Genomic DNA, 20,220 nt, shown 5'->3' on the forward strand with positions numbered 1-20,220 from the left:
CTTCGTATAAGTATCAAGCAAAATTTGTTTCTTTTATATGCTTGCCTTCAAAAATAATTGAAATAACATATCTATTTTAACAATTGTAAAGACTATGTAACTTGACCTTCGGGTCACGAAGTTGTCAATTTTAATAAAATTCAAAATACAAATTTATTATTTTCTATATAGAGAAGTTGCCCCCATAGCCTGCATTTTATTGATGTAGTTATGGCATCAGATTATAATGATGTATTAATGTTGAAGATAATAAATCGTTTATACCAGATTTGAAAACGGAGGTTGCATGCTCCACATTAACTACACATGGAATGCCATACTCTCGGGCCACCACAGCACCTGTATGAAAATATTGGAGATGTAAAAATAACAAGTACGGTGTTTTTTATCAATTTTTAGAGTTGAACAAGGAAAATATTACTACGGCGGGACTTAAACTTATTAGCTGCGACCTCTGGATTAGTTTGGCGCGTTAAGTCGACACTGTGGTTGATCACTTTGACTAGCAACGTACATTCGTAGCGACATACTCACTCGAACGACTCGTTTGGAAGTCTATAGTCAACTAGTGCCTTCAACCATCTTGATAGCGTCGCGGGTTTCTCACATGTGGACACTCATGCATGCAGCCAGACGTTTGAACGTAAGCTTTCCATATCTGAATTTTGATTGGTCCGAGGTGTTGTTTGTCAGCTGCAACCACATCACCTCCGACCAATCAAAACAAAGACATTACCTCACTGCACGTTCATACAATGACATAATTGGATCCAATGAAACCACTGGTTCTAAAAAGCAAGTATACAAGTGCTTATAGTGAACCTTTCTAGTAGCACTGACATACCATGAGAGAGAACGCCCCCAATCTCTGTCACCAGTCCGCTGATGAGAGGGAAGTACGGAGTCCAACCAATATCAGTAATCCTAGTCACGAGGATATCATCTTTCTAGAAGATTAAATATATAAACATTAGTGGACAACCTACAAAATACCGTCTAGAAACACCCAAAGTCAGAACAAAGAAATTATCCTAATTCCTATGCCCTATTTCATAGAGCTGCTAAGCACAACAAATTTGCTTAACATGACATTTTTTCCTTGATAAAAACAAGATTACCAACGAAATTTCCATTTGTTGCAAATTGCTTGTTACCGGTATTCAGCTGTTGTTTGCTTATCATGAAAATCACGTGGAAATTTGGTTGGTAATCCTGTTTTTATCTATACATGACTGATACATGATGTATGTGCGCTTAAGCAAGGGTGCATGCACTGAACCTATGTATATGCAGCATGAATATTCACGTATTTTATGATTGCAGCGAATACCCAACGGCCGAACATTTCCCATGCCATTCATGACTTGCACTTAGCTAGTAAAACAATGGCGAACGTGTTCCCGAAAGGCGTTAATTTCAAGGACGGTTTTGCACGGGGGCGGACACAACTGCATATGCAAATGTGTCCGGGCAGACACAATTGCATTATGCAGCAGCGTCCGGGCGATAGTATTGAGGACATAATTGCATGCGACACCGGTGACCCGGAAAAGGGTTGATTTATTTCTGGGTCATTTTGACACATTGTTTTCATAGTGCTTGTCTTTATATTAACGTGATATGCGAAAGTGAAGAGAGGGGACCCTTACCTTGATGTTGGCTGCATCTTGCAGCTTTGTCACGACCCTGGCCGTGCCCTTGACGACTCCTTGACTGATTGGCGTTCCTGTGTCAAAGAGGGCGGGAAGTTTCCAGTTTAAATCGACCTTATGGCACATACTTAGACACGTGCGCGTTAGGATTGGAATGAGGTGCATGCTGGTCTGGCTAGCGATCAAGTTTGATCCCAGCCCTGGCGGCCTTACACTTTCGTATTATACTACAGTGACGTCCTGGATATCAGGATCCATTTCTGGGGCGGACAGTTTTCAAAGCTTCATAACACAAATCTTACCCGCAAGAAACCACTAATTTCAACAGATTCACATTCCATGGCAGCACATATTTCTCTGCGGTGGGTTTTGGCCGTCATATATTCTTCACAAATCCGTCATTTTCATGAAATAATGCAGCTCCCAACGTTAAGAAATTCCCATTTTCGTTCGGTTTCTCACAGACTGCCGTGTGTACGCAAGACGCAAAACGGTCTATGTTTGAATTATTTGTGCTTTGTGACAAGTAAAGTCTGAAACCGGCAAGAGCCCTATCTAGACCAGCATGCACCTCATTTAACAGTTTATACTGCTTGCGAAAAGGTCAAAGTAAAACGGATAGTACAAGCACATTATACACCAGGTGCATTCCACATTGCCGGTGTCAGGCTTTACTTGTCACAAAGCACAAACAAAATAGTTCAAACATAAACCAAAGCTTGGTAGAGTATTTTTTACTTTAAAAAGTATTTGAAGAGAGTTATACATGAATCGTTGCTCACTATGCATTTATGCATTGGTGCGGTAGAGTGATCGATTAATAGATAGATTGAATTGGTTGATATCAGCGGCGTAACTAGACATTTTCATTTGGTGTGGCAAGTGGGGGCAATGATTACATTTTTTTTGGGGGGGGGGCCAAAGAAGTGCAAGATTATTATTAAATATGTTAACTGATATATAGTTGATACACACCAATGCAGTTCTAAAACAGTCTAAGACATAGTCAGCAGGTAACAAAAGATTGCGAAAACAAAAACATCTTAGAGAACTTGTCATTTTGTATAAGATAAAACTTTTTGACTGTATAAAAGGATTAAATTACCAACTGTAATCACCAATTACCAATTTAGAGTTGTACACAGCATTCTCAAATAGGCTCTGTGGGTGTATACATTGTAAATACCCAAAATATAATAATATTAGGCCAAGTAAAAATAGAAAATTAGAAATGTTTAGCGTCCCCGCCCACTTCCTTTTTACAGGACACCTCCTTTTTTTTGAATTTTTTTTTATGCACATTTTTTGGTTTTTTTTTTTGAAAGGGGGTTATTTTAATAGATCTCAGCAAAAAAAAACCAAAAAACTGAATGTCTCGTCTGAATGCCTTGACCAAACTGTTTCATTAATGTTTTGTGTATTTCAGCAGCAGAAAAAAACAATTGATATTTGACATTCATGCGGCCATCTTGAAATAAAAAAGCCCCTCCTCCTGTTTCTTTTTTTTACTCGGTCTTATTGTAATAAGTGTAAGCCATCACAAAAAGTATTTAAAAAAAATACAGGATTGAAATTGTGGGTGTTTAATAATCACATTGTTATGAAACGGAAACGGATATTTAAAATAGGCCTACCTCTCAATTGCACCGCTTTCTTCAAAGGAGAAGAAATGGTCTAAGCAACCTTTTTCGCTGGCCATTTTGCTGTAGTAAATTTTTCTGTAGTGCATCTGACCATGGAGGTAGAAATTTCTACCTCCATGATCTGACTAAGTTGTGTTAACGGAGCTATTGGTCTGCGTTCAGACCACCACGTATTTAACAGAACTTTGTCACATCCTGCACTCTCTGTAACCGTAGCATTTTAAGCAGCCTTAAACGATTTATACATTAGGCCTATAAGAATATACTTTTCTCTGATTTCATATGGGGGGGGGCAAGAGGGGGGGGGGGGCAAGGGTTCTGAGTGGGGGGGGGGCGCCGGCCCCCCTGCCCCCCCCCTCTGGTTTCGCCACTGGTTGATATTGACTGGATTGGTTGGTAATAATATGGTTGGCTGGTTGGTTTGTTTAAAAACAACTGCAACAAAGAATAGTAGCGCAGTGATGTGGCAATTGTTGCAGATCTTCAACATGATTACGCACCACCCCCCCAAAAAAAAAAAGTCATGTTTCGAATAAATGACGACCACAAATCTGTCCTTAATTAATGTGAAGGCACATTAGTACTACCCGTGTGTACAATGTAATGTAATATTGTCTGCTTATTCTGTTCATCTCAACCTTATATATCCAATATTTACCTTTCAGTTCGACATCTGTGATATCATGGTCGACACCCTCCTCAATCTAGTAATAAATATTTTGAAAGAGACATGCGAAGGTTATTCATTAATTGTAAGACGTAACTTATAAATTAAAATGTACCATAAAAGTGTTTCTAATTTGACTAAGGCTCTCTAACTGAAAATGTTCGCCCGGTGGTCCTGGTTGTATTGGCAGCATATTGCGCCACCGCACACTGTTAAGAATAACACTGTGACAATTATGAAAATAAAATAGTAGGCCTAGGTCTCACAATTCAATTAACGTATAAAGTCCAATGTGTTGTATGATTTGAGAGCTACATAAGAAGCCACTGTTAATTATTAATCAATTAAAAACCTCAATTAAAAATTCTGTGACGATATGTTCCCCATCGGACCAATTAAAAATCATCCCTGCATTCCGATATCCAGGTTAAGTTGATTCAAAGGCCCTTTCACATAAGCTGCAAAGGCTTATTCTTGTTAAAGGCAGTGAACACTATTGGTAATTGTCAAAGACTAGCCAGTTGGTGTATCTCAACATATGCATAAAATAACAAACCTGTGAAAATTTGATCTCAATCGGTCATCGAACTTGCGAGATAATAATGAAAGAAAAAAAACCTTGTCACATACAGTTGTGTGCCTTTAGATGGTTGATTTCGAGACCTCAAGTTCTAAACCTGAGGTCTCGAAATCAAATTCGTGGAAAATTACTTCTTTCTCGAAAACTATGGCACTTCAGAGGAGCCTTTTCTCACAATGTTTTATACAATCATCGTCTCCACATTACTCGTCACCAAGAAAGGTTTTGTGCTAATAAACATTTTGAGTAATTACCAATAGTGTCCACTGCCTTTAAAGGGAAGGTGCACGTTTGGTAATAAATTAAAAAAAATAACTTACAAACAGACTTGGTAACAAGTGGAGAGCTCTTGATAGTATAAAACATTGTGGGAAACGACTCCCTCTGAAGTAACGTAGATTTTGAGAAAGAGGTAATACATCGGTGTATGGGTAAAAACCAAAATTAATAGGTAATCTCTCACTAAAATATTGAAAGACTTCTAGCTAGAAGTCTTTTATTCCTAGCTGAAAGCACACAAATTCGTCAAACAATGGTGTTTTTTCTTTCATTATTTTCTCGCAAGTTCGATGACCGATTGAGCTCAAATGTTCACACAGGTTTGTTATTTTATGTATAATGTTGAGATACGCCAACTGTGAAAGCTAGTCTTTGACAATTACCAATAGTGTCCACTGCCATTTTTATATAACTTTTCATTCTTGTCAATCCTTGAGCACCATTGGTGCTGAAAGCACACACATTCGTCAAACAATGGTTTTTTTTTTCTGTCATCATTTTCTCGCAACTTCGATGACCAATTAAGCCCAATTTTTCACAGGCTTGTTATTTTATGCTGATGATGGGATGCACCAAGTGACTGGTCGTTGACAATTACCAAACGTGTACAGTGCCTGGTCTAACATTCTGGTCTTTCTCAACTGAATGTTTGAATAAAGGAATCCCCTCACCGGTTGTGGCAGACCTGCAAACACCAATTGAAACCTCTTGGAGTCCTGCTGAGGTAAGATACGGCGTCTCCGCAGTGCTCTGAAACCGAACCAAAATGGTGGCGTACGTTTTTATTTTACTGAAGGTAATAACGCGAATTCCCCTTGATCCACTAGGCGAATCCTGTCCGATTTCATACCTTCAACACTTAGCTTCTTTTCAGAAGAGAAGTCTCCCGAATTCCGAAAGTGTACTCCGCAGCAGTAGAATAAAACAAGACTAATTCTCAAAAAAACATTAACTTACCCAGTAAGTAGGTAATTATTATCTTCTTGCTTGGTTTAAATTGCAGTTCTTACAAAATATACCAATGTTGAGTAATATCTTAATCATGGCACATACCTGGAGATAAGAGCTGGTGATCTGTCCGTCAGGAGACGATCTATTTCGTTGGGAAGAAAGAAAAACAGCAAATCTTCATCGGGAATGCGGCCCTGAAAAGTCAAGAAATCAACCAAATGAAAATAGCATGTAAGTTAAGTTTGGTTTAAATGGAACAGTTGTATTTTTATCGGAGGTGGGGAGGGGAAGGGGGGCACACACAGAATCACAATGAAGTCTGACCCTGGTGTTTTAACTGTGTGGTGGTCATTTCTGTATCAATCGTTTAAAAATAAATGTCTAGTAATTTTAAGTTACCTCTTTGACCATGAGATTGGCCAACCTCCAGTACGCCTCCTTCAGGTTGTGATTGATCTTGATGTACATGGACTGGAAACAAAAGGAGAAGTCAATCTCAAACAAGCATCAAACAAGGCAGCTTTTTACAACATCTAGCATAGCCTTGATCAAGGCGCTACAGCCGGCCGGGATCGGCATAAATCCTACTAACCAGCCACACGTACGAGGTTGAGACACGATCGTACTCATGACTACGCTATACTGTTCTCGCTGTACAATGTATGGTAATGTACATTCGTGTATGCACTGCATGCGTGTGCCGCGAACCAGGCCGGGAACAGTCAATTATTTGCACCGCTGTGTTCGTCCTGGGCTCCGGTCTCTACATTGATTGAGGAAGTAGAAACCAGACCCGGGAGCGAAAAAGGGGTAGGGTGGGTGGGGTAAAAAAGGGTACTCCTTAAAAACCAAAAACCAAAAAACAAAAATGGGGCCGGACAGTCCCGCCGCTATTGACGCCCTCACCTTAGCCCAGCCAGAATCGCGACTGACAAAGGGTCAGTCGCCCTCAACGCCCACAGCGGGTGCAAATAGTATGTCAACAGCCTTGATCAAGGCTACATCTAGCAACATGGTCTAGCCATAGCATTCTCCCAATGAAGACGATCAGAGCATGCTGATCGAAACGTTATTGCCCGCCAGTAGACTTTCACTATGGTGCAGCCGTAGACCTTTCTTTGTTGATAAACCGCCTGCCTTGGTTGGCATGGTCGGCCGAATGTTAATAAAACACTAAATCGTAAAAACAGAGATTTTAACAAAATTCACATTTTCTGCAAACCTTCAATTAAATATAATACCTCTCAAAGTTAGTTCAACAATTTTGTTACACTGTTACCCAAAATAGCGATATCGATATTTGCATTTATGGCTTTCCATCGTTTTCAAATCTGGGTTCGGGCAAAAACACTGGCTGAAGAAAGGTTACCAAACCGAAGCTGGCTGAACAAAATAGTCTGGAACCTAATTGCAAAATTATTGTTAGCATTCATTAATTGTATTCGATACGAGGAACAAGACCAAGATGGGGACAGCATGATAATGTCTATTGTAGTAGTCCTATATAATGTAAAACTGACCTTGCTTGATTCTCTGCACGCTACGCCCTTTCTGGTTTTTGGTACAATATAACTCACCAAGATTTTCCTGTTAAGGTAAAGTCAGATTAAATTACTTTTACAACTGGCTAAGATTGAATAATGACGCATCTTGAAGTGTGACGTTGTGTGCTAGGGCTAGCCTATCATTGACAATGGGTTGAGGGTGATGTGTTATTTTATGTTATTTTATTTTTGTTTGTGAGCGAATTATGAAGTTACAGGGACACGTTGCCTTGGATCGGTCGAGTTGGTCTTTGAAAAGCGTTCTGTAACCGTTTGTTATAAAATCGGTATGGTTAGAAAGATGTTGCAAAAGTAGAATACAATGATCAACACAAATATGCCTCGAAATTGCGTAGTTTTCGTTTTACCTCGTCGACAAACACGGTCGGCCAATTATGGTAGTCAAAAATTTGACTCCCATAAATGGCCGACCGTGTTAGTTCGCGACGTAATAAAATGAAAACCGTGCAATTTTGTGTGATACTATTGTGTGGATCATTATATTCTACTTTTAAAACATCTTTATACCCATAGCATTTCATAACAAACGGTTTCAAACCTTTTTCATAGACCAACTCGTCCGATCCAAGGCAACGTGTTCCTTTAAGATTTAGGCATGTGTGTGTTATGCGCTAGTGCAATCATAAGACTTTGAGACTAAGCTATGAGAATTAAAGAAATACATAATTTGAAAAGGTGAGTTTTTAGAGTAACTTTGACATTGTGTACATCGGAAACATTACGAATATGGTTCGTTCAAGAGTGTAGATCAAGCATGTGGCAAATGAACGATCCCGAAGGGTGTTAATTTTAGAACAAGTTAAAGTTAATTGGAGGACCGCAGATTGAATGAGCAGATTGGTAATGCATTGTGGAGCAGAACCTTGCAAAAATAATGAAAAAAACAACCAAAAGTAAATTAAATCCGTTCTAGAAGGTATGGCTATAGGTTAACGGTTTTGCTGAGGCAACTACTTTGCGTGTGCTTAAAACGGAGGGCCTGAATGACACAATAGGCTCTTTTCGAATCCACGGGTTCGGCTTTGGTTTCGGCTTCTTGCTCCGTTCTCTCGTCTGAAGCCCTGATCACGTACGCAAAGCACGCGCAATTATTGTCAATCGACCGCGGGGCCAAGCTAGCCCGAGCCGCATCTGGAGCCGAAGCCGTGGTTTCGAAAAGGGCCATAGTGTATGTCCGTACCTAATGACTGACGGTAGAGCCAAACCAAGCTGGTCCACTGCCTCAGCAGCACTCAGTACACGTTTTCTCTCGGATGAATTGTGTGAACCCGTCGCTAGAATTGCCTGCAAATATAAATAGTGCCCGAAGAGTCACTTTACGAGCCCAATTAAATTACAATACGGAATACTACCAGCAACGTCCTTTTGGTTGAAATGACTGGCCAGCAACAATACTGACATGACTAGCAATCAAGAGGTCGTGGGTTCGAATCCCACAAAGCTAACCGCTGTTTTCACAGTGACTGAAATAAGTGTTGCTGCCGTCTAGACTGAATCAAAATTTCTTTGATTTCCACCAATAAACCAATGTTTATATAATAATATGAAAGAGATTGGCTGTTGTCAGCTTGGCTTTCATAATCCCTTGTGAGAGCTATAGAGTATAAGGTGAGAGTTTGCCATGTTCCTTTGATGGGAAGATCATCTAAAAAATGTACTTGTGGTCGGAAGGACTCGCCTGCTTTAACGCAGTACAAAATATTAGAAAATGTAAATGCGCTGAACAAAAACTGTAACAAAAATCTACAAAATTACAATTCACAACATTGACGAAAACAATGAATTAATGAATGCAAGTTAGATTTGAATGCAATACGGGAAAGCTCCATTAAAGAATTTTCGAATTTGGCCACAAAAAAAAACTCGAAAAGTAGTATGTCCTTTTCAGTAGATTGTGTTTACATTGAATTATTCAAGGCATTCGGAAGCACCATTGGTTTGTGATGATCTAATATTGAGTCAACTGTTTGGTAAAGCAATTACATGGAGATTACAGGTGTAAGTTGTTAGACAAAAAGGGTGTGTTTGTTAAGCATTTTTTTTTAGTATAGCATTTCCGTATAATGTGACACCACTGGCCACATTTCAGGACTTTGAATGGTCTTTCATACCTGTAGCGAAGGTATCACTTGTACTGGATCCATGCCCCAAGACTTATCCCGAAGCTCAACCTGAAAAACAAGTGATTGGGTCACTAATGAAAACGCTTTAAAGGGAAGGTACACGTTTGGTAATTTTTCTCTAAACAAATATTAACTTAAAAACTGACTTGGTAACGAGCATTGGAGAGCTGTTGATAGTATAAAACATTGTGAGAAAGAGGTAATTTCTCACTAAAAAAAATAAAGATCTCAAGCTTGAAGTCTTTTATTCCCATCTGAAAGCACACAAATTCGTCCAACAAGGGTGTTCTATCTTTCATCAATTTCTCGCAACTCAAATTGAGCCCAAATTTTCATAGGCTTATTTTAGTGAGAACACTGACTGATCTTTGACAATTAACCAAACGTGTACAGTGCCATTAACAAAGAGGCATTGCTTTTAATACCATGAAAACACGATAAGAAAAGTGTTGATTGATCACAACATAAGCTATAAAGTCTTTCATTTATGTAATGATGAGTTCGCCTCATATAAAGACCATCAGAATGCCAATATTATAACAAACCCTAAAATCAGGAATAATCTTTTTCAAAATAATCACATGCCCGATGTTGGTTCCTACCTCACGGATACATCTGTGGCCGTGGCATCGAAGGAAGTCAGCAAACACTATCCCTGCTTCCCCGCCGGATGCTCCCTGCAGCCAGTCCAGGGCATCGTCGGGAGTCATCCCCTGAAACTCTTCACTCTTCTCTTCTTTCAGAATGGCTTTTGCTATTTTCTTGAATCAAAGAAGAAAGAGGGAGACAATTTACGTGAAGTCACAAATCTTATGCTTTTTTATTCATTTGTGTTTAAAGTTTCTGAGTAAGCATAATAGTCTCTCAGGCACAATAGCATCCGAGAATGTTGTGTGTGCAGTTATACCATCTGCACCGATGAGGCAATTTGTGGACGCTTAATTTTATCTGCATGTCAAATTTGAAATTTTGATAATGGAAAATATTTGGGGGCTGCCTATAGTCTTTTAACACACGGTATTATACTCTTTGTCTTTTGTAAACCTCAGCGTTGTATTCGTGTTCTATTTCTGGCAATAAATAATTTTCGTTATTTCTCTAGATTGTAACACTCATGAATACTTACTTTTTGTATTCTATTTTACATGCAATGTTGTTTTACGTTGTAAGGAATCGTTTACCATACCTCCATTGCCAAGGGCACCTGTGCACTCTCAACGTTCGGGCAGGAGGACAACAACATGGAGATGTGAGTAGAAAGCAGTTCCTCTGAAATACAACGAACTTATGTTATGAAGATTCTGTCAACCAGGACACGTTATTTCTATCGGTGTTCGAAATATTTTGTGTTGTAGACCTTTCCCCTATTCCCTCCACATTAGCATTTGTGTTTTTATTAGGTTCAATCAGTAAAAAACAGGAAAGCTCCGTTAAAGAAAGAGGCGAAAATGAAACATCCTTCAATTTTGAATGGTAATCAGACATGATTTGAATGAGTAAAACCCAACTAGACTTATTTTATGTCAATTGTGTTTATTGGTGGTCTCGAAAGATGAATAGTTTTGATTAATGAGCTTACCAGTCGTGTATTTGCGGATGAGTGACGCAGTAGTCTCCTGCAAGACCGCTGACTTGTGGGTTTCTAAGGCGTGATAAAGTAGCATCTGACAGGAAAATCAAACAAAAGAAAATCAAATAAAAGAGGACGGAGAAAAAAAGAGCAAGGAGAAAAATATAGACACAGCCCTTGTGAGAATGGTGGGGGGAAAATCACAAGTCTCTAACATGCCTCACCACCCCCCCCCCCCCCTTGACTGACTAGTGGAACCTTCCCACATTTTTTTTTAATTCCTGGGGTTACGCCCTCACTTAAAAAAAAAAACACTACCTGTCCACTTCCGGTTAGTTAATTCATTACCTTGTACCCATATTCCGGGTATTTGCAAATGTCCTCAAATTGCTCCCGTGCAGTATTCCAAATTTGCGTCAAATGCTGGTTAGCTCGAGAAAACTCTTCTTCTAACCTCTTCCTATTGAAGAAGACTGCCTACAAGTTTAATAATGCGAATACAAAATGTAAGATAAAAATTTCCATACCCTTATGCAAGAAAGAAAAATCATGATATTTTTATTGAGTAAAGGAACAACATTGTAGACGAGGAAGTGTGCTATACGCTGAAGACCTTGCCGGTATTAATATCGGCAAGGTCTTCAGCGTAGCTCCTCGCGCACGTTTAGAACTCGTGTCCTTAAAAAGGTTTCAAACTATCACACACAAGTTTTGAACTTGCACGAGCCAAATTTATGCGACCTATCAGGCTGACAACACTGGGCAGCGACCAGTATCAAAACCGCTGGTCTCTGACCACGTGGACCAATTTCATACAGCTGCTCGAACAGATTTCTGTCATTTTGGCTGATAAACTTACTCCCGTGAATATAACTCTAGTGTCCTGATTTGTGTGTTTGTGCAACTCTATGAAATAGAACGAAAATCGTAACTCCTTACCAGAAGAAATTTGAGACGGTACAGGTACATGCGCCACCCGGCTACAGCAGGTTGGGTCAACTTTTTAGCTTCTTCCACACAATCTTCGTCAAACGGCTAGAGAGAGGAAAATGGATAATTTCGATGAAATTTGATTAAATGTTTTTTTTTAAATTAACACATTCAATGAAACAAAACTAAATTAGTATAAGCGCACCTCGATAGCAGTATGAAAGAAAGGGCAACTTCTCTCCTAAGTGACGTTTTGAGAGAGAGTTTTCACTCAAATTAATACTTAAAAGTCTTTAGGTCTGAAGCCTTTCATTATAGGCATCTGAAAGCACACAAATATTTGCAACAAGGGTGAAATATCGTTCATTACTCTCTTGCAACTTCGAAGACAAATTGAGTCAAGATTTTCCCAGATTTGCTATTTTATGCATGCATGCTGGGATACAACAAGTGAGAATACTGGTCTTTGACATTTTACCAAACGCTTTAACCCCCCCCCCCTTTTAAAAGTACGTGAACTTACCGCTCCAAATAGCATTCCTCCAAACGTGTTTCCGGATATCCGGACCATCTTCAGGTAAGTCGTCAAAATATTCTATTATATACAGGTCCAAAATAGAGGCAAAAAATTAGAAATATATTGGTTTGTATCATTTAAAAAAAAAATTAACGCGAGACCTGGTTGCAACCTCCCTCTGTTGTGAGCACATTATGGTAATTTGTTCCCTTGTTTAAGAGAGTTTGTTTTGCATTATCTTTTTCAAAATGTTTTGTCTATTTATAGATATTGCCTGGGTTAATTTAATGAAGCTCAATTGTTCACTTAATTAATTAGATTTTGATTTCACCTCCATTGACAATGGACATTTTTGTACCAAATGATGTTGGCATAACTTGTTCCTGCCCCTTTCCAACCAACTCACCGTCCCATGTTGATTGACAACCCCTTTTGGACGTGTGGTATGGTCCAGCTTAGGTTATCATGGCATGAGCTAACCAGCGTGTACGACGTGGTCAAATAGCTGACAACGTACCTCTTTGCAAGGTGTTTATTTACCGGTATTTTATAGACCTATATCTTCAATGGGGAGGTTCGCGTACAAAATAAGCGGGCTATACAGTAGGGTTTTTAAAACAAAATTAATTCATTTTAAAGACACATGTGGTTTTCTTTTTTCTTTTATTTTTTTACCCTTCGAGAAAGACTCTGCTAGGGTCGAAACGTCAGGCCATTGTCTATGTTTTGTATTCATACGATAGGTCCTTTTGTGCATGGTAAGCAGTTGCAACAGCTAATTATATTTTCTCTTCCTTTATTCAATGAAACTTACGGTGAGACTGATGAAGGCATGGTTGTAAGACACAACTATCTGTCGAACTGCAGGGAACGATATGGCCTTTTCAAATGAACGGCCACTCAGCTAAAGACAAATTAAGGAAACTGAAAGTTACTTATATTCTGTTTTGAGTGGACACCGTGCATTTTCTTTATAATTTTCACATTGTATTATTTGATTATTTGACATCTTACCCCCCCCCCCAAAAAAAAATGGTTATGCTGCCCGTGATCTAGCTTACGAAAAACGACCGATGCCGTTGTCCTAGTAGTCTTGATTGGCGGCGTTTGGAAAAGGGCCTTTGTCAAACGTGTATGGCATTACAGGTAAGAGCATCTAATTTTCCTATAGTTCCGCCACAATTATTGTTTGAAAACTATACATCCTTTTCACCAGTGGATGTGTTACATTGAATGACTTGGATCATTAAACTTATGTCAGCAGCCCTTCTGCATAGTTTTGTGCATGATCCAAAATCTACTGAATGAATTACAGGATTATTGGAGGTATAACAGGTGGTAGTTGCCGGTTATGCCCGAAATGAAAATGTTTATGAATGGGGCTTTCCCGTAATGGTATACGTGTACCTGATCTATGATGTCACAGTCAGTGAAGAAAGCCGAAGTGGTCAGTGGAGAAACTGCACCTGGGCACATCTCTCTGAAAATAAAATATTTATGAAATATGTTTATATACTGAAAAAAAAAAAAACAACATCAACGACGACGACGACGACGACGACGACGGCGACGGCGACGGCGACGGCGACGGCGACGGCGACGGCGACGACGACGACGACGACGACGACGACTACGACGACGACGACTACGACGACGACGACGACAACAACAACAGCAATGAAAACAATTAGATAAGCAAGATATGGGGGTAAAACGACTACGAAATGGAGCAAGGATACCAGGGAGATATCTGGTATAACAATACCAAACAAAATACCAAACAATACTGGAAATGGAAACCTACTTGGTGTTTTGCTCAGTCCCATGTCCTCAAGGTTCACAACCTCCTGGGTTTATCAATGTTATGATATAAAAAAGAAAATTCTGATAACTAACTATTTGTCTGCATGTATAGCATTTCATGACATTTCATTGTCATATCCCTCTGGAAAATGCTCGTTATTTTAAACAAAGGAAGTATTGTTGAGAAATATAACTCACTGGATGTTGGCTGTACTCATCCAAACTTTGTCCGATGGTAAACCCGAATCAAACTCATGAAGAAGCTCATACTGAGATGGAACGTCGACAGTTGTAATGGCACGTGCCTGAACCAGAAAAAAAAGTCAGCAGAACAACAGTATTTTTCCATTTTAAAAAATGAGTGTATATCGTTCTCATACTACTACCGGGGACAGCTCTCTAAACCCCATCATTTTACCATAGAGAAAAGATTTTACCACTGCAGCTTTACTATACCGTAATTCCCAGCGGATAAGACGCGCCTTATCTGACTTTCATTTTTGTGATCCTTGCATACTTTGCCTTTAAAATGTTGGAGCCACCGTATATTACCTGGAGCAGATAGATGGTGTCTCCAACAGCGGCCCATTCAATATCCCTGGCATCAGAAAAACACTCATCCAACTGTGAAAACAAACAAATTGAAACCTTATAATTATTAAGAGTGTCCTGTTCGCATTGGACTTAATTTGGGTAAACTAACCGAGCCAATGGGTAACTTACCCATTTTAAGTCCAATGCGAACAGCCCAGGAAGTTTTCCTCCCAGGTAACTTACCCGGCCCGAATGGGTAGTTTAACCGAGCCAAAGGTGCCCAGGAAGATTGACCAGGTCAGTTTAACCGAGCCTGAAAGTCCAATGCGGACGCGACGACTCGGTTAAATCTCCCATCCGTCCGTGACCCGAAGAAGCTGACATGTTTTGTCATGGAAGAATAATATTTTCGTGATTATCAAACTATTCAATGTCACGCAGGGGGGCAGCTCGGTTAGTTTACCCACGGTCTCGGATAGTTTACCCAAGTCAAATAAATCCAAGTGCGGACGCTGGTTAGTTTTCCCTTTTGGATTGTAACCACTGTCTCTCGGTAAATCGTTAGTCCAATGCGAACATGTAGACATTAATGAAATATGCAAGTAAAGTTTTGGAGGTTTCAATATAGCACGTCAGTGATGATACAAGTAGGCCCAATGCATTGAATCAAACACAGGACTAATAATGAACAGGAGTTCACCAAAGGACATATCGTATAAATGCAACCACAAACTAGTTAATGGCCTGACGTGTCGACCCCAGCAGAGTCTTTCTCATAGGCTATGGAGATACACTCTTTGTGTTGACATGATATGCTCACCAGAAGTGCAACTCGTCCAAGTTTAAGGCTCAGCGCATCTGAGATTGAGCAACTCGCTGATTTACTGTCAGTCTGGTGGATGGTCTGAGTTCCGCCTCCTCCTAAAATAATTTAAAAAGCAAATTGACGGAAAATACATGCATGTCAACAGGATAAGCTTTATTAGAAAGACATCTCGGTATATCTGAAACTATTAGACCGGCAGCCCAGAGCACTTTGGTGTAAAGGAACGAGGTACCAATATTTGAGTACAGGAGCATTAAGTGGATAACCTGACGTAATCAGATATGGATGTCTGCCAGGGACCCCCCGCTGCGTGTGGCGCATGGACCCCAACAAAGAGGAAAAATAATGGGCTGAATCAAACATTGTATGTACCCCATGAAACCAAGTCAACATGATACTAAGTTAAAAAATATCAACCACCAGACAAATTTTCTGCTGCATTAGGCCTGCCAGACACCCCTCTCCCAAATATTTACTGTACAAACCTATGGGTTGAAATTAACCAGTAGTTGTCAAATCAGCTCAGATTTACATGAAACTTTGTCTAACTGTTCCACTATGGCTAAAATGAACACACGCCAAAAATTAAATCCATGTCGCACCATGGTCACAAGAAGTTGTGTGACTTCAGATGCTTGATTTCGAGACCTCAAATTCTAAATCTGAGGTCTCGAAATCAAACTCGTGGAAAATTACTTCTTTCTCGAAAACTACGTCACTTCAGAGGGAGCTGTCCATTACTCATAATCAAGAAAGGTTTTATGATAATAATTATTTTGAGTAATTACCAGTAGTGTCCACTACCTTTAAATCCGGATTAAGAATGTTTTTACCTGCGACGCAAATGGCCTCTTCCTTGCGTCCAACCACCTTGCTTTCTACAGTCAATGACTTGTTGAGGTCAACCCGTAGTATTACCGTGTCTGCTTCTACCACTCCAGAAACTACAGACTGTCGAATTCAAAGGCGAATAGCTTAATCAATATTTGATAATGTTTTCTGTCCTCTGTCCGATGTCTTAATATTGCAAGGTAAAAGGTCATTTTAACAAACAAAAGCAAAGATCCAGTGTTTGCAATGAATAACTGTTTTCAGTAAACTTTAAGCCATTGGACACTTTCGGTAAACAGTATTATCCAAAGGCCCACTCTTCGTTTATCACAACTTCTTTATAAAACAACAACTCTGTGAAAATTTAGGGTCAATCGGTCATCGGAATCGGGAGAAAATAACGGGAAAACCCACCAATGTTTCGCTGTGTCATAACATGTGTTTCAAATAAATCCGTAATTCTCTATATCGAGAATTGATATTGTTTTAATGTTTTCTCAAAAAGTAGATCATTTCATGGAATGATATTTCAAGAGAAGTCTTTTACCATAACCTTCTGTAAACCCTGTTAGTTATTTGTAAATCTGTGAGCTTAAAAAGAAATCCTGTACCGAAAGTGTCCAATAAGCAGTTAATTTGACTTGGGCTATCGGCAGCACCACTGGTGTGTGCATGATCAAAACAATTTACTGTTTGGAAAAGCAATTATACATGTTGATAACAGGTGTGAGTTGTCAGACGAAAAGGCCCTTTTAGCGTATTTTTTTTAGCATTGAAGAAAATGTTCAACTCCTTACCTCTCCCAGTCCATAGTTGGAATTGATTACAATCTTGGTTGGGTTACCAGTCAGTGGATCGCGGCTAAATGCAACACCTGGTCAAAACACAAAAATATTAAGAATTCCATACTTTGCTCATTAGAATTAAAACATTCCGTCTCCGTCAAATTGATAATGTGATATTGGTTAGCCCACCTTGTTGGGCTTTAAAGACAGTGGACACTATTGGTAATTGTCAAAGAACAGTCTTCTCACTTGGTGTATCTGAAACATATGCATAACATAACAAACCTGTGAAAATTTGAGCTCAATTGGTCGTCGAAGTTGCGAGATATGAATAAAATAAAAAACACCCTTGTCACACGAAGTTGTGTGCTTTCAGATGCTTGATTTCGAGACCTCACATTCTAAACTTGAGGTCTCGAAATCAAATTCGTGGAAAATTACTTCTTTCTCGAAAACTACGTCACTTCAGAGGGAGCCGTTTCTCACAATGTTTTATACTGTCAACCTCTCCCCATTACTCGTTAGCAAGTGAGGTTTTATGCTGTGTCCACTGCCTTTAATGGCTCTATTTGAACGTCGGTACTTATCATAGTCATCGTTTATTCAAAGTTTGAGCGACATTGGGCTACATTTAGGGTTCGGGCTACATTTAGGGTTCGGGCTACATTTAGGGTTCGGGCTACATTTAGGGTTCGGGCTACATTTAGGGCTCGGGCTACATTTAGGGTTCGGGCTACATGTAGGGTTCGGGCTACATTTAGGGTTCGGGCTACATGTAGGGTTCGGGCTACATTTAGGGTTCGGGCTACATGTAGGGTTCGGGCTACATTTAGGGTTCGGGCTACATTTAGGTGCCGCACAAGCGAGCCGTACCACTTCGATTGCCAATATCGCCCTCTTATAAACATCGCATCATGGTCCTATACATACACTTCACATTATACATTTGTGTGGATATCATGATGGTTCTACTCAAAGGATTAATAAGTCCAGGTTAAACGTGGGCTAGGGATCGGTCTACAATAACAAATAATAAACAATTGGCTGCGACTTACCCGCACTTTCTCCAGAAACCATTTCTTGTATAACTACTGCCATAGCGATGTCAACTGGTTGACCGTACTGCCTGTATACAAAACAATGAGAATGCACACAGTATTTTTGAATACCCCTCACGACCCCGGTTATACTTCTTGCAAATGCAACATGAATTTTGACGTCACTTGGCTGCCCTCGCTGCGAATGTTTCGCAGGGGTTTGAACACAGCTCAACTTGCATATTATTCATTGCGAGTTTGTGACGTCAAAAATCGTATATCGCTTTCGCATTCACGGGGTGAACCGGGCTTAACTCTTAATAGCGTGTGTTTTATTGTCATCATGGGTGTCGAATTGATGCTTACAAGTAAGTAGAAACAATAACTTGGGCCAAGGTATCTGACAAGATTTTCCCCTTTGGACACAGTCGTCACAATAAAAATATTATCGTCAAGCCAACCCGTACTTTCTGTCGGATCCGTATAATATAAACTACGAGAGCCTTTATAAGTATAATCGCCACTTTGTTACCTTCGGTATTGTACGGCTTGAAATGAGAACTGAGATGCCCAGCAATCCTGTGTAGCCTGAAACACCTACAGACAGAAAAATAGTATACTACAGTGGGTTAATTTACATGGAGATAACGGGGCTTGATTGTCAGATGAAAATTACGTTTTCTTCCATTGCATCTTTGTTTAATGTGGCACACCCAGGGAAGGTGATTGGTTATTGTCAAAGACAAGTGTTCTCACTTGGTGTATCCCATCATAAGCATAAAATAACAAGCCTGTCAGAATTTGGGCTCAATTGGTCATCGAAGTTGCGAGAAAATGATGAACGAAAAAACACCCTTGTTGGACGAATTTGTGTGCTTTCAGGATAAGAATAAAAGACTTCTAGCTAGAAGTCTTTTATTATTTTAGTGAGAAATTACCTCTTTCTCAAAACTACGTTACTTTTAGAGGGAGACGTTTCCCACAATGTTTTATACTATCGACAGCTCTCCAATGCTCGTTACCAAGTCAGTTTTTAAGTTAATATTTGTTTTGAGTAATTACAAAACGTGTACCTTCCCTTTAATGTAATTTTATGCAGCCTTACCTTAGCCAAGCTATTCACACCAAGGAACGTTTGCATCTGGCCAGCGGAAGAGGTCAATGAACTATCTTCACCTAAAGATGAGAGGAGAACATTGCAAACAAAGAGCACCAAGATACAAGGAGGAAAATCAAATTTAGCACTTAAAGACACTGGACACTATTGATAATTGTGAAAGACTATAGTCTTCTCGTTGGTGTATCTCAACATGTTCATAAAATAACAAACCTGTGAGAATTAAGAGCTCAATCGGTCGTCGAAGTTGCGAGATAATAATGAAAGAAGAAACACTCTTTTCACACGAAGTTGTGTGCTTTCAGATGCTTGATTACGAGACCTCAAATTCTAAATCTGACGTCTCGAAATCAAATTGGTGGAAAAATACTTCTTTCTCGAAAACTTAGTCATTTCAGGGGTAGTCGTTTCTCACAATGTTTTATACCACCAACCTCTCCCCATTGCTCTTCACCAAGTAAGGTTTTATGCTAATAATTATTTTGAGTAATTACTAATAGTGTCCACTGCCTTTAAAGCATTACATACCAACTGCTGATGAACGAACTGCGAATGTCTCCGCGCTGTCAAAGTCCCCGAACATCATCGAGAATATCCCAGATATCTCCGCTTTCAAATCCTTGGAGAGGATGGTTTTAGACACCAAGTCAACGACCCTGCAAAATAAAGAGGGGCGTGTGAATTTATTTTTGTTGTGGTGAAGAAGGTGAACATCAATTATCCACGCATTCATTGAATAGACAACAACAAATATCATGTTTGTATTTAAATAACGAGTATGGGTAGATGGCCTTAGCTTTCGATACAAAC

At 39.6% G+C, this 20,220-nt stretch overlaps 1 protein-coding gene across 2 annotated transcripts in view; it reads right to left on the reverse strand.

Annotated features, from left to right (window-relative positions):
- Nucleotides 1-20,220, reverse strand: part of LOC117289671 (putative phosphoenolpyruvate synthase) — a 32,551-nt gene that overhangs the window by 460 nt on the left and 11,871 nt on the right. For both annotated transcript variants that reach the window (XM_033770896.1, XM_033770898.1), the window contains 27 exons: nucleotides 19,939-20,066; nucleotides 19,399-19,469; nucleotides 18,826-18,890; nucleotides 18,312-18,382; nucleotides 17,269-17,345; nucleotides 16,474-16,591; nucleotides 15,635-15,735; nucleotides 14,833-14,904; nucleotides 14,479-14,585; nucleotides 13,885-13,957; nucleotides 13,292-13,381; nucleotides 12,484-12,555; nucleotides 11,970-12,065; nucleotides 11,379-11,507; nucleotides 11,040-11,124; nucleotides 10,647-10,729; nucleotides 10,063-10,221; nucleotides 9,449-9,508; nucleotides 8,518-8,621; nucleotides 7,293-7,359; nucleotides 6,172-6,243; nucleotides 5,875-5,966; nucleotides 5,493-5,571; nucleotides 3,954-3,999; nucleotides 1,650-1,726; nucleotides 845-947; nucleotides 265-339 (listed from right to left, as the gene is read on the reverse strand). In XM_033770896.1, coding sequence (XP_033626787.1) covers nucleotides 265-339; nucleotides 845-947; nucleotides 1,650-1,726; nucleotides 3,954-3,999; nucleotides 5,493-5,571; nucleotides 5,875-5,966; nucleotides 6,172-6,243; nucleotides 7,293-7,359; nucleotides 8,518-8,621; nucleotides 9,449-9,508; nucleotides 10,063-10,221; nucleotides 10,647-10,729; nucleotides 11,040-11,124; nucleotides 11,379-11,507; nucleotides 11,970-12,065; nucleotides 12,484-12,555; nucleotides 13,292-13,381; nucleotides 13,885-13,957; nucleotides 14,479-14,585; nucleotides 14,833-14,904; nucleotides 15,635-15,735; nucleotides 16,474-16,591; nucleotides 17,269-17,345; nucleotides 18,312-18,382; nucleotides 18,826-18,890; nucleotides 19,399-19,469; nucleotides 19,939-20,066 — 2,372 coding nt within the window. The remainder of the gene's footprint in view (nucleotides 1-264; nucleotides 340-844; nucleotides 948-1,649; nucleotides 1,727-3,953; nucleotides 4,000-5,492; nucleotides 5,572-5,874; nucleotides 5,967-6,171; nucleotides 6,244-7,292; nucleotides 7,360-8,517; nucleotides 8,622-9,448; nucleotides 9,509-10,062; nucleotides 10,222-10,646; nucleotides 10,730-11,039; nucleotides 11,125-11,378; nucleotides 11,508-11,969; nucleotides 12,066-12,483; nucleotides 12,556-13,291; nucleotides 13,382-13,884; nucleotides 13,958-14,478; nucleotides 14,586-14,832; nucleotides 14,905-15,634; nucleotides 15,736-16,473; nucleotides 16,592-17,268; nucleotides 17,346-18,311; nucleotides 18,383-18,825; nucleotides 18,891-19,398; nucleotides 19,470-19,938; nucleotides 20,067-20,220) is intronic.

The sequence above is a fragment of the Asterias rubens genome, chromosome 4, assembly GCF_902459465.1.
Source record: "Asterias rubens chromosome 4, eAstRub1.3, whole genome shotgun sequence".
NCBI classification, from domain to species: Eukaryota; Metazoa; Echinodermata; class Asteroidea; order Forcipulatida; family Asteriidae; genus Asterias; species Asterias rubens.